The sequence below is a fragment of the Eleutherodactylus coqui genome, chromosome 1, assembly GCF_035609145.1.
Source record: "Eleutherodactylus coqui strain aEleCoq1 chromosome 1, aEleCoq1.hap1, whole genome shotgun sequence".
NCBI lineage: Eukaryota > Metazoa > Chordata > Amphibia > Anura > Eleutherodactylidae > Eleutherodactylus > Eleutherodactylus coqui.
Window position 1 is genome coordinate 450,541,172 of NC_089837.1, and position 16,672 is coordinate 450,557,843.

The 16,672-nt window shown below is 46.0% G+C and overlaps 1 protein-coding gene across 1 annotated transcript in view; it reads right to left on the reverse strand.

Moving 5' to 3' along the window:
• Positions 1-16,672, reverse strand: part of CDK8 (cyclin dependent kinase 8) — a 65,856-nt gene that overhangs the window by 36,964 nt on the left and 12,220 nt on the right. The window contains exons 2-4 of the mRNA XM_066583420.1: positions 12,613-12,688; positions 5,736-5,846; positions 2,745-2,885 (exon numbers count right to left, since the gene is read on the reverse strand). Of these exons, the coding sequence (XP_066439517.1) occupies positions 2,745-2,885; positions 5,736-5,846; positions 12,613-12,688 (328 nt within the window). The remainder of the gene's footprint in view (positions 1-2,744; positions 2,886-5,735; positions 5,847-12,612; positions 12,689-16,672) is intronic.

A 16,672-nucleotide genomic window follows, 5' to 3' on the forward strand; every position in this document is an offset into this window, starting at 1 on the left:
ACTGATATGTCCGCTATTTAGATCTGTGCTGTGGTTTCTGAGAAACTTACATTTATTTAGTAGCAGCCAGACACAGAAGTAGTCCTACATGTTAATGAGCTGTAGTCTAGCCACACCCACCCCACCCTCCAGCCAATGACTGTCAGATCTCTCTATGCATAGCAGAAAGCAGTCATCACAGCTGGAGAGCAGGGAGGGGGGTAAGCTAGCTGCAGCTCATGGATATCCAGGACTACTTTATGTAGTCCTCTCTGCATTCACTGCTATTAATAAAATGCAGTTTTCTCCAAAAGTACTGCATAGATCCAGCAGACCCATCCCTGTAATCAGTGTGCCTGTCACTACCTTGTGCTGCTCTCAGAGAGGGGTGCGAATAGATGGTAACAGAGAATCTTGAAGGTTTGGATGAAACTTGAGATTTAGTTTAAACACGAGACAAGATTATTTAGATAAAATCTTTACCAGTTCCTGAAATCTTAGTTTTTCAGCAGATTTATTCGTTTTCCCTCGTCTGAAGGAATGGGATTGGATGGAAACTTTGGCAGCAATGTGATCCCGGGTCCCTGTAGTGTGTACAGAACTGCGTGTTCCCAGCAACACATTGGCCCTGTATGGTCCGGCAATCAGCTGACTGGTGAGGACCCTGGGTGGCGGACCCCTGACACTCAACTACGGGTTACCTATACTGAGGATAGGCCTTCAATAATTCAGAAGTAGGAAACCCCTTTAATGTCCCCACATAAGGGCCACTATCCATGACAGATCAGATGTAGATTTTGCTGCATTTGTAGTCTTTGAGGACGGACGGACGGACACACGCGCACACACGTGTTTCTTTAACGCTGCATTTTTTTTTCCATGCGATTGTCAATGGAACTTTCTAATGTTAAAAACAGATCGCACAAAAATCGCGAAGCGCAAACTTGCGATGCATTTTTTTTTTAACATTAGAAAGTTCCATTGACAATCGTGTGGAAGCCCTTCAACATACAAGATGAGTTTTTTCTGTATTTTAATGTACAGGGCGATTAAAAAAAATAAAAATAAAAAATATGGGTCACCCAGAATATCTTCTGAATGAAAAGAGATACAAGTAAGAAAGTTTGTAGAACACTTAAATGGGTGGGAAACTTTCATACTACAAGCCTGTCTGACATCTTGTAGGCAGCCATCTTGGATTCAGGCCAAGATGCTTCAGCAATAAGAGGGTCATGAGCTATAGGATTTAGGGGTAGAATGTCATCAGACATTTGTAGGCGCAGTCATTTTTTCAACACCAGCAACCATTTTTGAATTATAAATGTCATGTCGAGACCTAATAAAGTTACGTTGAATCACGTGGTACAGAAAACACTAATCATCACGTTTTTTCAAAAAAAAAAACAGAAGATGTGGTTAACAATTCAGGACAGACTTGTGATCATCCTGATGGTCAGTAACAGAAATTCATTTGAGGTAACCGAGGCTTTCAGTCAAACAGGAAGACAGTCGGTGAACACGAGCCGTCAGGAAACGGATTCAGACGTCAGGTGAGGAACCAAGAATTGGGAGCGCTTCCGATCCCCAGATGTCAGAAGCTGTACTTTTCTGTGGATTCCTCATGAAAACAGTTAGCACAGCTCCTCAATCCTGGGGATCAGACTACCAGTCCTCGGATCATCCGGGACATTACCAGTTCCCTGAACTTCTGAATCAGTTGCCTGACAGTTCTTGCACTCACCGGCCGGCTTCCTGAGTGTTCAGCCTCAGTCACCAAATGTGAACGTCTGTCACTGACCATCAAGACCATCTCAGTTCTGTCCTGGATTGTTAACTGCATCTTCTGGTTTTCCATACTACATAAGTCAACCTATTAGATCCCAACAGGACATCAATTAACACTCAAAAAGGTTTGCAGATATTAATGAAAATGATGGCACCTACAAATTTGTACTGAAATTCCCCCATTAAATCATGTATCGCATGATACCCTTAACATTGGAGTTTCTTGTGCTGAATATAAGGTGGCTGCCACCAAGATGGCCGACAGGCACCACCAGAAGAGCAAAAAGTTTCTCTCACCCTCTTAAGAGTGCCACTTGTATCTTTGATTTAAAAGTCAGGGCCACCTGACCAGAGACCCACAAACTTACTACTGTTGCCCGCATGATATGGGTGGGGCAGTTTCCTTTCACCATGATAATACAGGGCATATAATAAGTCTGACCATACCAACACCATGTTCCTAGTAGAAGGAATTAGAAGGCGTTTAGTTGGGAGATCATGCATCAGTGTCCTGAACAAAGAAGGCTTCATACATTTTGGTGTAACCCTGAATAATAGAGTGCCACTGGGCATGGGCATCGATATACTAATTACTACTTCAACCATTCCACCATTCAATTGCCTTTGAAAACTTGCAATGTATTTTACCTGCTAAGGTGTTTTTAGGAAGAGCTGGGCGAGAGGAGATATGCCAATGACTGGAGGATTATGAGACCAGATGGGATAGGGGGAATCACTGCATAAGTAAATCAGTCTGGGAAACCTGTGCATTAACTCCTGTTACACAGCCACTTTGCAAAATCTTCAGCAAGTTCCCTCAAGCCTTGAAACTCCTAATTAACTTCCTAGGAAAATAAGGGGTACTCTCTAAAGATCTGAATTCTCTCTTTGGATAAGAGAGAATGATTGCTACGCTTAACAAGCTTTCCTCCATTTGGCTCTCAGACCCGTTAGTAATGCAGAGCCGCTGATCAACTTACCAAATCTCTATGTAACACCCAGTTGGCATGCAGGTAGTGAATACCATCTAGAATCTGATACAGTAGTGACTTCACCATTCCTCGAGGTAACTGCACTGGTTTCTTGTTGGCTTTAGACGCTCTGTGAAATTTGATTATGTGCTGAAAGAAGCAAAAACATATTTGGCAATGAGACGAGACATGGGAAAGGTTATTTCCATTCAGTTGCGCAGTCTTTTTCCTGGAACCTTCTTTGAATGAACTTACGGATAAAAGGTCAGACAGCGGGAGTATAAAGGAAAGGCAGACAATTTACATTGCTATCTGGTGAAAAGGCAGCAGAAAGAAGCTAAAATTAGAAAATGGGTTAAGGTCCATTTACACGCAACGATTATCGCTCAAAATCCGTTCAAAACTATGGCATATGAGTGATAATCGCTGCGTGTAAACGCTGGCATTGTTCACTCTTTGGCGGAACGATGATTTTAAGTTGAGCCTAAAACCTTTGCTGGCCCAAGGGTCATAATGAACCACCCCCAAGGCCACAATAAAACTTTAGTGGCATTACCATTCAGTGTTAGGTCACGCAGTGACGAGAACAGGGCGGAGGAACCCCCGTTCAGCAAGTTATCCTCTATCCACAGAATAGAGGATAACTTGTCATTCTGGTACAACCCTTAAAATGCATGGAGTACAAAAAAAAAAAAACTTGCATATCCCCTTGAACTGTTCCTTTAAGACATGTTGCATGAACGTGGCCTCAATATAGAGATTTGCTGCTTTTTTAAAAGGTAATCATTTCAAGAAATAAGCCAGCAATTCATTAACATGCTTCATAATAGGTTACAGGATGAAAACAGGAACCTGGGAGGGAAGAGCAGCGAATAGCTGAAATGCGCGGCTCAGGAATCGGACACCTAATCATTCCCCCAACACAAAAGAAGGCATTTAAGAGACAGAACCAGCAAAGTGCATCCATTCTACTTGTGGCGGAGGCTGATGAAAGGCGAGATGCTGGAATAGTGCCGGCTCTGAAGTGCACTTTCAAAATCCCTTTTCTAAGAATCGGAGCCAGGTCCGGAAGCTTGGCCGCTGCCTCTGACACAGTAACAGTGGCTCAGTATACTTGGCTGAAAGGCGAGCCGGGCCCATTGAGGTCATTCTACGGCCTGCTCCCCCTATCTTTTCTTTGGTGTGTTTATCCAGAGCAAAAATGAAAACAACTGACTGGAAAAAGCCAATGAAGGCCGAGCCAAAAAGAGAAGAAAATAACCCTTCCTGTGACTAAATGGAAGCAGCATTAAAAATCTGGAAGCCAAACAAAAAAACTGGGCACTGGAGAAAGCATTGTACAGACACCTGTAACAACACAGCCATGGCCTGACACACAGCAGTAAACGAAGGGCTGTCAATCAAGTCCCACACCTCTTAAATAAGGAGTGCAAGATCCGGAAGGGATTCATAAAAGAAGTCTCATTAGACCACCGAAGTTCATCAGAAGAACACTGCCCTTCTCCTATGGTGGCACCATGATACAGGAGGTGGCATGCTGCAGCCCCTTTACCCGGACCGGCTGCCTAGTCACACAAACAGATTTCCAAGTATTTAAATGGCGTTACCTTTGCACAGATTTATGCAATCTCAGTCAGATGAATGGAGCAGCCACATAAGCCTGCCGTGTGCGAGTATACCCCGTTTCTATACTTTCATTGGCTGACTGGATCTTTAATGTGGGTATGAATGCTCCCTCATTGACTGCACAACCCCCAATATAAAGCAGGGATTTATGGGGCCCATTAATGCGATCTGTATGGGAATGAATAATCCTAGTAATGACCATTCGTCCTCATACCAGTAATCCTCTGCTATGGGGGACGAGCACCGACTGACATGTGCCATTTGTTGGCCGGTGCTCGTTATATTGGCAGAGAATCTGCCGCTATACCAGGGGCCTTACTCTCAATTTGTATCTATAGCCAAAATCAGAATTGTGCCGCTTTCCAGAATCCGGCAGATCTGAAGCGGCTCATACACATTAGATAAACTTCGGAAACTTTTACAATTAAACGAGTGATTTTGACCAACTGTTTCCTTCTGCAAAAGTGGGAGCCAAGAGGGTACGGAGGGAGAAACTGTTTATTAGTCACTTTATTTCAGCTTGCTGAATCACGTTATCTTTGAGCGACTGCCTGCTCACAGTGAATAGAGGCAGGCAGGCAGAGATCTCTGGCGCACTCCACCTCTATTCACTGAATGGCCATTACTTACTGTATGTGAAAGCACAGAAGCGGCAATCGTTGGGATGGCTGTCGGGCGCTTAAGCACCCAGCAGTTGGCCTGTGTACAAGCGCCCTTAGACAAGAACATCAGACCATCTAATGTGCATGCATAGTGGTGAACCAACTTTTGCCTGCCGGCAGATGTCAAAGGGGAGGAGTCTGCAGCAGCTTCTCCCCCTCCCTATTAAGGAGGCATGCATGCTCAACCAAGCTAAAATGTTTACTGAACAAGTGTTTGGTGGACAGCCATCCAAGGCACACATTGACAGCAGGGTGGAGCTAGACTGGCAACCAGCAGAATATAGAATACATACGGCTGTTGGACAGCATGAGGTCCCCGGCTCAGGACCCACTACTATTAGCCAGAGCACAGACTCTGCCGTCTAGATAGGACATGGCCATCCATATATTGGAATTGGAACCACCAAGTACATTTAGATGTCTTCTTCTGGCGTGTTATCCGCTAATTGCCAGGAATTTCAGAAGCCAGACCTACGGTGCTCAGTTTTATTTATCTAATGGACTAAGTTTATTGAAAACGGCAGCATAGAAAAGTTAAAGCAGTTGCCCATGGCAACCAATCAGGTTGCTGCTTTAGCTTTCCAGAAAGACTATCAAGTTGAAATTGGAATCTGATTGGTCACTAGGCTTTACACTACTTGTGGTAAAAGTCTTCCAATGGCAGCATGGTATATAGATATTACTGAAGTACAGATGGCAGTTCTGGCCTTACCCATAAGTCGTGCTCTGCAAAATCAAATAGAAGATACACTTTTCTGTCAGCATGAGAGAGGAACACTTTTTGTAGAGAAATAACATTCGGATGTTTCAGCTCTCGTAGAAGCTACAAATGAAAAGAAACAATAGATTAACAATGAACCATCCTGAAAACTGATCACAGAAACCACATGAGAAATACGGCAAAAAACGTAAACTAGAGGAAACGGAGATGTGTTATTACTATGGGTACTGGAGGCCAAAAGTCCTTCTACACGGGTCAGTAACATTAGCATCAGTTTGACGGCATGTCAACGAGCCCTTGTATATATGTGCCTATGCAGACCAGGAATCTCTGCTATGGAAGGGGTGGGGGGTGGGGGGGGAAAATCACCACTACAATCGTTCGTCGCCATAGAGACGTCCGTGGCTCTTATCCTTGTTAAAAAAAAAAAAAAAAAGCAAGTGATTGCTTGTTTGCTGGCTTACTGCAGGGTCTTTTACACGGACCAACGATTAGGAGAATAAATGTTCATGCAAGCATTCTTGCCTGGTAATCAGCCTCAGTAAGTTTAGAGCCTTTAGAGGGTTTTTCAACAAAGCAATTTTATTAAAGCGAACTGTTGGTTTCAAGATCTAAAGTCCATTGCAATGCTACTGCTGCGGGATGATCTAGTAGGGCCCAGAGGTGGTACCTGCTCAACTTCTCCTTGAGGTGCCATCTGGCAACACGGGTGCTCCAAAAAAAAAGCATGAAGATTTGGCCATCTAATGCCTGCCCTCCACCCCACCCCTTGCCCCCCAACAGAGTCACAACTTTCCATCTCAATCTAGTTCACAATGTAATGCCGTATTTGCAGAGACCATAAACCTGCAATGAAATTTGTTCCTTACATGAAGAATTGCACTTTTTTTTTAAAGTTATTTCTTATAACGCCTGAATCAAATCATACCTGTAAAAATGTGTAATCATTTCCTGTGCGGCATGCTAATGCCCGGACAGTCTCTGCTGGCTTAAGCATGTCCTTGTGCCATGCGTGGTGCTGGAAATGTTGTGCAAGCACCAGGAGTTTTTGGAATGGCGCATCCCTTTTGTGCACAGATGAAACTACACTCGGCGGTGCATGCGCCAATCCAGGATCTCCTGGCGCATGAGATTACCTACGTCATCCACAACACAAATGGCAGAGAGGGGTGGCGTCAGAGGACGGACTTCGGTCTGCAGACACGGTCTGGCCCACCACCAGATGGCTCGCCAGTCATTAGCATGCGGTGCAGGAAGTTATAATACACTTTTACAAGCATGTTTTGATTAGGATTTTTAACAAATAGCTTTGAAAAAGTGCAATTCACCATTGTTTAATTGGTGCAGACAGTTTTATAGCTGCCGAACTGCTGAGAGGGTCCCTTTAAGAGTTACTACATGCATTCCTATGGATGGTCTGACAAGGTTACCCACCACTTCAAGTTCACATGATAGAAGTCATCAGAAAGCCGCAGTATGAAATTGCATTAAAAGCAGGAAAAAGTTTCACCTACGTAGTTTTAAAAGGAGTTTTCTGCTTTGAACACCTACTCATTTAAAGGGCCCATGGACAGTAAACAGATTACCAAGTGTTTCCCGCTTGGGACCACCAGCAATCAACCATTACTTGTGGAGAAACCTGGAAGTAAGTGTTCAGTTTCCCTGCAGCGCCCCAAAAGGGGAAATGAAGAATTACACAGTGCCTAATCAAATCAGTGTGTGTTGTCTGTGTATTGCAGGACGGTCCTTCAGAGCGAGACACTCTTTGTAACAGTTCTCTGGCCAAGAGATCATCGCTGAGCTGTCACTGGCAGCTGGTTTAGGGAACATCACAGGCTACCTGTAAAGAAGGCATCAGCAGAAAGACCCAGAGCTGCCAGCAGGGGAAGAGCAGGGATTAGCAAGTATGAGCTCCTTATGTTTTGCACGCGGCGTACCTGTTTTTATTAAGAAATTGTATCTCGGACAACCCCTTTAACTCAAAAAAGTATGAAAGTAAGTTTTCCAAGCCGGACAATCCCTTTAAGTGGGATTTAGAGAACAAATGGAGGACACCCAGCAAGAATATGAATTTCACATGGGAAACCTTGTTTATATGAATCCTTTTATTAAAAGGATTTACTCCATTATCAGCTCATAAAACTAGGCTCTACAGAGGTAAACATGCCATAGTTTAGGGCAGGACATGCAGAAAACCAGAAGAGTTTCCCAACTGGGGGAAGAAAAAAAAAAAAAAGTTAGCTTCAGGAACTTTACCTCTAAGACTTCCCTCGGTCACAACGCTCTCTGGTGCGACAGCAATGAACGGTGCAATGTGGAGGACAGCAATATTGGTGAATAAATCCCCTTAAACCTCCCAACGTTCCCTTAGCCAAAGCTTACAAGTGTGTTATTGCAGTAAGCAGGCACACATCCTACTCTGCCCTGAAACATGAAGACCTGCAGGAAGGAGTCAAAACCGCATTAACCAGCGCACAAAAAAAATAAACAAACGACCAAGTAAAACATCCATAAAAAGTGGATTAGGTGCTTTTCACTCGTCTTCTCACTCTTAGCTGAAAATAAAGCTACACGGGGTGAACCCATAAAAGGCCACTTATGAGGTACTGACAGTTTAATGAGCAGTAAAACATGGCTGTGGATGTCCATGTTTAATTGGCTCGCGCCAATGCTTTTCACGCTGCCCCAGAAAAAGTCTAACAAACCAGCAGGAAGGTGATCAATCTGTAGTGTGTGCTGCAGTTCTCCGTTCTACTGATGAGGATGTATCCCAAGCGTGCAGAGGGGAATTATAAGACCAGTGGTCAGACAAAGTCCAGAAGTAATGGGCGCCAGAACCCGTAGGGTCACCGGTATCCAGTTGTCCATGCACATCTGAAGATTAAAGCGGTTGCTCCCACATAGACTCAAAGGAGCGACTGCAATATCGTTACAGAAAATACAAGTTCTGCCCACTAGTTATAGTGGCATTATGCTGTGCCATGTCCTCCTTGCACATCACCCAGCTCTCAATTGGCGGCACCATGTGCAGTTGTGAGGATTAAAGACCCTTAACCCTGAGGAATGGAAAGAGGACACATTGCAGGGGTTCTTTCCTTATACCCTGGTCTGCTACAGATTGCCTTGGGAAGGAAATATGTTTCCAGCTATTTTCCTATGACTAAAAAGTTAGAAGAACACAACTTTAAACTGTGCGGAACGAAGGCTAAAGGAAACACACTACGGTAGGTGTGAGGGACTGTGGAGCACACCATGGTGGCGTAAAGAAACTCCCAGGCTATGCAATGCTCCTGTGGGGAAATGTGTTATGCAAATGAGATGCAGAATCGCCAACTGGAAGGTGGCTTCCCTTTAAGGCTGGCTGCACACCAGCATATTTGCATTGCGGAGTCCGGGGCGGGCGTCCACCCTCGAATGCTGCAGCAAATACTGCCCATAGCATGAAGTTTAAAAGCGCTTTTTCCTGCATATGAGCCAAACATCTATTGTGATTTTCCACTCACTGAGGGGATGAGGTGTGGTGAAGGCTATGATTTGGCTTATATCCATAGTCACATTACAAAACCTGTTAAAGGGTCAGACACCGACTTCTGGAAAGCTACCTTCCAATGGGTTGTCCTGCAGAGGCGTTGCACCATTTCCCACTTGTATACACAATGGTCCTTCATTGTGCAAACATTAACAGGATATTAACAGTAGGACCCCTTGAAGCTTTAATGCATTGCCATTTTAGCAGTTTGTCTGAGGTTATTTTTTTTTTTTAAACCACATTCCCAACACAACAAAAAGTTATATACTCACCCCTCCCGGTTCCCTGCATCTCCCGCACCACTGCTCGGTCTGCTGTCCCTGCCGGTCTATACTGCAGACAGCCAGTGCATAGGAAGTCATAGGCTGCTGCAGCCAATGACATGGTTCAGTGATCAAGCTCTGTGCTCTGACATTAGCTGAAGCAGCCTGTGATGTCCCCACAAACTGGCTACTGCAGCCTGTAAGTTTACATCACAGGTAAGGGGCAGAGGAATGAAGCTGGAAACAGAAGGGAAAGGCAGGTATTCTCATTTGCACAAGGAAAGACTAGAAGCAATGGGATGAAACTGATAGGGAGGAAACAGATTAGATATTAGAAAAAAACTTCTGACAGTGACCAATGAGTGGAACAGGTTACCACAGGAGGTGGTGCGTTCTTCAATGGAAATCTTCAAACAAAAGGCTGGACAGACATCTGTCTGGGATGATTTAGTGAATCCTGCACTGAGCAGGGGGTTGGACCTGATGACCCCGGAGGTCCCTTCCAACTCTGCAAGTCTGATTTTAAGTATATGACCATTTGTTATTTTGCCATCTTGTTGCATGGAGAATGTGCTTCAGAAAAAATAAATAATGAGACATCTCAGAAAATGCCTTTCAACACAACTGTTACTGAAATCCCGTTTTACAAGGTATAGTACTTCAAGTAAGAGGTCAAGGAATGTCCTGCGGCTGTTCAGCTATGCCATCAGAATGCAGGCGTTATTACAACACCTTGCATGGAGTATGAATCAGCCACAATCCTGCAGACAGGCTTCTTGCAGGAACCGTTGCATGCAAACAAGTGGCCATAAATGGCATCTGCATTTTGCCGAGTATGCGATACTCCTGCTGCTGTCCTACTCCATAATACAAAAAAACCTCCTGCTTATAAGGAAAGGTCTACCAAAGGTCAAACGGCACATTAAAGGGGTTGTCTCACGACAGGTTTTTAAAGGTTACGTAGAAAGCCCAACTGCGGCACATCCCAAAGTGCAAGTCAACAGTGGCTGTGCAGGTACTCCATTACTTCATTAACTTCAATGGGACCGCCAAAGACAGCCAAGTCCTCAGACAGTCTCCTTAACCCCTTAATGACCAGGCTTTTTTGCTTTTTTCCATTTTTGTTTTTTCCTACTCCCTTTTAAAAAATCGTAGCTCCTTTATTTATCCATCGACGTCGCTGTATGAGGGCTTGTTTTTTGCGGGACGAGTTGTATTTTTCAATGGCACTATTTATTGTACCATATAATGTACTGAAAAACTTTTTAAAAATTCTTAGCGGAGAGAAATGGAAAAAAAAACAAACAAACTACATTCCACCATCTTTCGGTGCGTCCTGTTTCTACGGAGCACAAACTGCAACAAAAACGACCTGATATTTCTATTCTATGGGTCAGTAAGATTACTACGATACCAAACTTATAGGTTTTTTTAGCTGTAGTACTTGTATTTTTTTTTTAAAGATATTTAATTTTTTTCAATTATTTTCTGCAGTCATTTTGTGCGCGCAATAACTTATTTTTCCGTCGACGTAGTTGAGCAAGGGCTCATTTTTTGCGGGATGTCCTGTAGTTTCCGATAGTATTAATTTGGAATACATACAACTTTTTGATCGCTTTTTATTGCATTTTTTTCTGGAAGACAGGGTAACTAAAAAAAGTGTATTTCTTGCGATCTTTTTTTTTTTCGGACGACGTTCACCGTGCAGGAAAAATAATGCACTACTTTGATAGATCGGACTTTTACGGATGCGGCAATACCAAATACGTATTTTTATTTTAGGATTTCGATTTTTTAGTAACTGATATGGCAAAAGGGGGGTGATTTAAACTTTTACAACTTTTTTTTTTATAATTTAAAAAACTTTATTGATCTTTTTTCTTACTTTACTTTGAAGTCCCCCTGGGGGACTTTAACATGCGATGCTTTGATCGCTCCTGCAGTTTGACGTAATGCTATAGCATTACGTCATACTGCTTTTTTACAGGCAGTCTATCAAGCCACCCTGTGTGGATAGCTTGATAGGCAGTCTGCTAAGGCAGCCCTGGGGCCATTCATTAGGCCCCCGGCTGCCATGACACCTGCACGGCTCCACCGATCTCACCGCGGGGAGGGGGGGGGGGGGGGGGGGGGGGGGGGGGCCGTGCGGGACCCCCAAACAGCGTTCGGGGGAGTTAAATGCCGCTGTCAGAATTGACAGCGGCATTTAAAGGGTTAATAGCCGAGTGCGGCTATTGCCCGCGGGTGTCAGCTGTAATAAACAGCTGACGCCCGCGCTGTATGGAGGGAGATAGCGGCGCTACGTCCCTCCATACACGTCCTGCAGCTGCAGGACGTAAAAACACTATAGCGTGGTCACTAAGGGGTTAAGCAACGCAGGAGCCCTATATGATGAAAGGACTCTGAAAATGAGACATTTTGTATATACACATTGTATATATAGATTGAGAACTTTAAAAAGGGGCTTCCCGACAATCGCCATTTATCACCCATGCACTGGATAGTGGATAAGGGTCTGATCACTGGGACAGACCCTAATGCCTACAACCTCCTTAATGCTAGACTGCAGCGGGCGAACCTTAAATTTAGTGGTGTGAGAGCCCACGCCCTGCTGCTCCATTCACTTTCTACAAGGCTGATGGAAGCAGCTGAGCGCTCCACTCTGTCAGTATGATAAACTGATTGGAGCAGTAGGCTATATGATCGACCACTGAGCCACCAAACCAACAGTCTTCCTTCCCTATTGCAGTGCCGACTGGCGGGACTCCCAGGGATCAGACATTTATCACCAATCCTGTGGTTACCTGATAAATATCTACTGTGAAAAAAAGTTTTTTTAAAAGTTGACTCCAGTTGGGTTCCTTCACCTATCAGTCATGTATTACATGCTACAGATACCATAAGTGTCTATGGGCAGACTACAGCTTTAACTGATGAAATAAAACAAAGCAAACACCTTATAAAGACATTTTGTGAACTTTGGGATACGTATCAGAACAGCGACCAGAAGGCATCTATAAACTATCAGAATGAAGTCTGTAGGGTGATCATGTACGCAACACAGAATTGTACTTACAGCAATCTCTCGGCATGCAGACATAGAAATTCCAGTACCTTCTATTTGTTTCAGCGCATAATCTCGGTCATCTTTCCTAAGGCAAGGTAAAGACAAACAGAATTAGAGTTATGTTTGCATACTGTGCCGATAGGTCCGTGCCAATAGCCAAAGAGCGCGTCCAACAAAAACAGCAACTCTGGAAACAAGCAAGTTAAAAAAACAAAAATGCAACCAATGATCGAAAGGTAAGATTACAGAAAGTTATGATTAACCGTAGACCTCAAGTACAACTATAGACAAAGTATCGAGAGCTGCAGGAGTTGTAGGGCTGAGCGAGTTATAGAGCGAGTCGGTAGAAAAATACCAACTACTGTTCCAAAATAAAAGCATTCCATATATTAAATATATAGTAACGGGATGGTCAGGAGAAAAATAAATAGTTTCATTAAAAGCTAACAGTTTTCAGTTTACGTCGATTTCTGTTTTGTTTTTTGAAAGGAAAAAAAAATTATCCATCTGCAGCGCTATTTCTTTCATTAAACTAAAAAAGGAAAAGAACTAAAGCTTTGCATTTCCTTTCATTTTGTTCAAAAAAAAAAAAAAAAAGAAATCTATGGAGAAAAATGCACCCTTTAAAGTGGTTTTAAAAAGCACACAATGCTTACCCCCCCCAGGCAGTCTACTTACCGCATCTTCTCCATAGGTCATCTTCTCCCTGGGTCACGTCACCTCCCGCTGGCCGGTTCTTCTTCCTGCAGGTCAGTGTAGGCTGGGGTATTGCAGAGACTGCGCATGCGCAGTGTCTCATGGCAGTCATCTAGGAACACTCACACTGAGCCGGCGCGCATGAGCAGTCTCAGCATTAGCCAGGCATAGCGTTCAGCACTCCCTGCTTGGCAGCGAACACTACGTCACTAGTGACCGGGTACAGTGACCTGCAGGAAGAATAATGCTGGCAATGTACATAACAGGAAGAAGAGGATCCGGCCGGCCGGGCACGAGGACTGCAGGAGCTAGGAGAAGATCGGGGAGGAGGCAGAATACTGATGGGGCACGAATAGATAAGTATTATGACAGAACCCGTTTAATTCCATCCTAATTCAGTCTCTTTGCTTCAAAGGAAAAAAGATGGGACAGCCTAGAACCGCAGGCGTGAACGAGCCCTTAGTTTGATTGTCCAGTTAGAGAGCTATTTCATCATATAACTTGATAGCATATCACTAGGTTATGGTTTTTAGTTAGTGGGGTCCGCTTTAGGGACCCCAACAGACCCCCGAGTGTGATGGTCCTACATTTCTGATCACCAAGGCCCCTTCCAAGCTTTAACCCCCAGTAGCACTGCTGGAGAGCCGATTGTAGGCAGAACTGCGCATGCACTTTATAGGAGCGCCGCCAGCTAGGGCTCCATCACTCAGCATCATGGGGGTCCCAGCCGTCAGATCCCTCACCAATCAGTGCGATAATGGGAATAACCCTATAAAGGACCGTGACAACGCTAAAGCTACAACCCCCCCCCCCCTCCTTTAACAGTCGACATTTTTCAATATGGCAGATGGAGCTGAGGAAACGGCAAGGAGATTGCAATGCATCAAGTCTACTATACTGTATCTAGTTAGGGGACGCATTAAGCTGGAATTCCTCTGAAGTCTGCAAATCCATTACTTTCTTTTTTTTTTGGCTCTGCAGTCCCTATGAAATCAAGAAGAACCCATCAGTGTCATCTGAAGTACACATTACTCTCATCTTTCTGCATTAAACCATAAAATCCTTCCAACGGCACTAGAAATCATTGCAAGAACCGGAGGAGGATTACTGTCCTCAGCAGAAGTCTCGTCCTATTAAAGGCTTTTTTGGAACTTTAAAATAAGTTACTGGATAGTTATGCCGAAATTGTCCACACAGGACCCCTTTGGCATCCGTCTCATCCATTATAGGGCATGGACACGTGTGATGCAGACGCCGAGGACATGGGCAAAACTATCAGGACATTGAGAACTCGGGTCTATATGACGAATGCTATACAGATTGTAAATAAGAAAATCGTCGCCTTCTACAAGTCCGCCACATAGTAAACGCCTCGATCCGGGCCGCCGGTGTCGGTGACCTTTACCTCTACAATTGCTCATTCATGGCTTTTCTTGATGCGTGATATAAAAGTAAACCCCGAGAAGTATGAGCTATTCTCCTGTGTCACCAACTCTGGTCACATCTGTGTTTGGGGTTTTCCGTCTTCCTGTTCCATCACGGAGCAAGAAAAGGAAACCCTGCAAGGAACAGATCCATCCGGTGACAGAAGCGGACACCGCTGGCTAGAATGGGCTCCGTCCGGCTTCAGTCATACTCCAGACAGATAGCACAGCATGCTGCACAATTTTGGACAGAGACTTCAATGCAAATGTCAGCAGCGCCTTAATACCCAACTCTCCCCCCCCCCTGTATACACAGCAAGTCATTACCCTTAGGATTAGGGGTCAAGTAGGAATGACAGATCCGATTCTCGGAACTCATTGGATGCAAGTCAGAATGTAGGTGGTTAGTCCAAAAATAGACGTGTGGCCACCAGGATACGCAACTGAATATCTGAGTGCTGGGGTCCGACCTCATGGACCTCTAATCCCTACAGCGCTAGTTAAAGGGCCAGTAAGGGATGACAAACATATGGCTCCCTTCTTCCAGAAGCCTCGCACACCTGTTCATTTTACCCTTCCAATTTAATTCACTCTGAAGGAATAAAGTCCACAGATCTGAGCCGAGATCCCCGACAACCTGCAGCAAGTCAACTGCAATTACTGCTCAGAGTCCACCATCCAGCAAAAACCTGAAGAGCCAGAATACAATGCAATACAGTATATAACAGGAGTATAGCTAGGCAATGCTGGGCCCCTTGGCAAACTTGATGGGGCCCCTATATAGAGTCTGACAATATACAGTATATTGTATACTGTATCTACAATCCCATTACCTTTGTATGCCACCAGCTCCTTGCTCATGCTTGTGGGAATGGAAAAGGGAGGTTTGGCATGCAATAGCTGTATAGTGGGGCCGCTCATGGCAGGTGACCCCCCCCTCCCCCCTTTTACAACGGGGCAGCTCCTGGCAGGTGTCCCCCCCCCTCCCTTTTACAGCGGGGCAGCTCCCGGCAGGTGTCCCCCCCCCTCCCTTTTACAGCGGGGCAGCTCCCGGCAGGTGTCCCCCCCCCCTCCCTTTTACAGCGGGGCAGCTCCCGGCAGGTGTCCCCCCCCTCCCTTTTACAGCGGGGCAGCTCCCGGCAGGTGTCCCCCCCCCTCCCTTTTACAGCGGGGCAGCTCCCGGCAGGTGTGTGTCCCCCCCCCCCCCTCCCTTTTACAGCGGGGCAGCTCCCGGCAGGTGTGTGTGTCCCCCCCCCCCCCCCCCCCTCCCTTTTACAGCGGGGCAGCTCCCGGCAGGTGTGTGTGTCCCCCCCCCCCTCCCTTTTACAGCGGGGCAGCTCCCGGCAGGTGTGTCCCCCCCTCCCCTCCCTTTTACAGCGGGGCAGCTCCCGGCAGGTGTGTCCCCCCCTCCCTTTTACAGCGGGGCAGCTCCCGGCAGGTGTGTCCCCCCCCTCCCTTTTACAGCGGGGCAGCTCCCGGCAGGTGTGTCCCCCCCCTCCCTTTTACAGCGGGGCAGCTCCCGGCAGGTGTGTCCCCCCCCTCCCTTTTACAGCGGGGCAGCTCCCGGCAGGTCTGCCCCCCCCCCTCCCTTTTACAGCGGGGCAGCTCCCGGCAGGTCTGCCCCCCCCCCTTTTTACAGCGGGGCAGCTCCCGGCAGGTCTGCCCCCCCCCCCCCTTTTTACAGCGGGGCAGCTCCCGGCAGGTCTGCCCCCCCCCCCCCTTTTTACAGCGGGGCAGCTCCCGGCAGGTCTGCCCCCCCCTTTTTTACAGTGGGGCAGCTCCCGGCAGGTGTGTCCCCCCCCCCTTTACAGTGGGGCAGCTCCCGGCAGGTGTGTCCCCCCCCCCCCTTTACAGTGGGGCAGCTCCCGGCAGGTGTGTCCCCCCCCCCCCCTTTACAGTGGGGCAGCTCCCGGCAGGTGTGTCCCCCCCCCCCCCTTTACAGTGGGGCA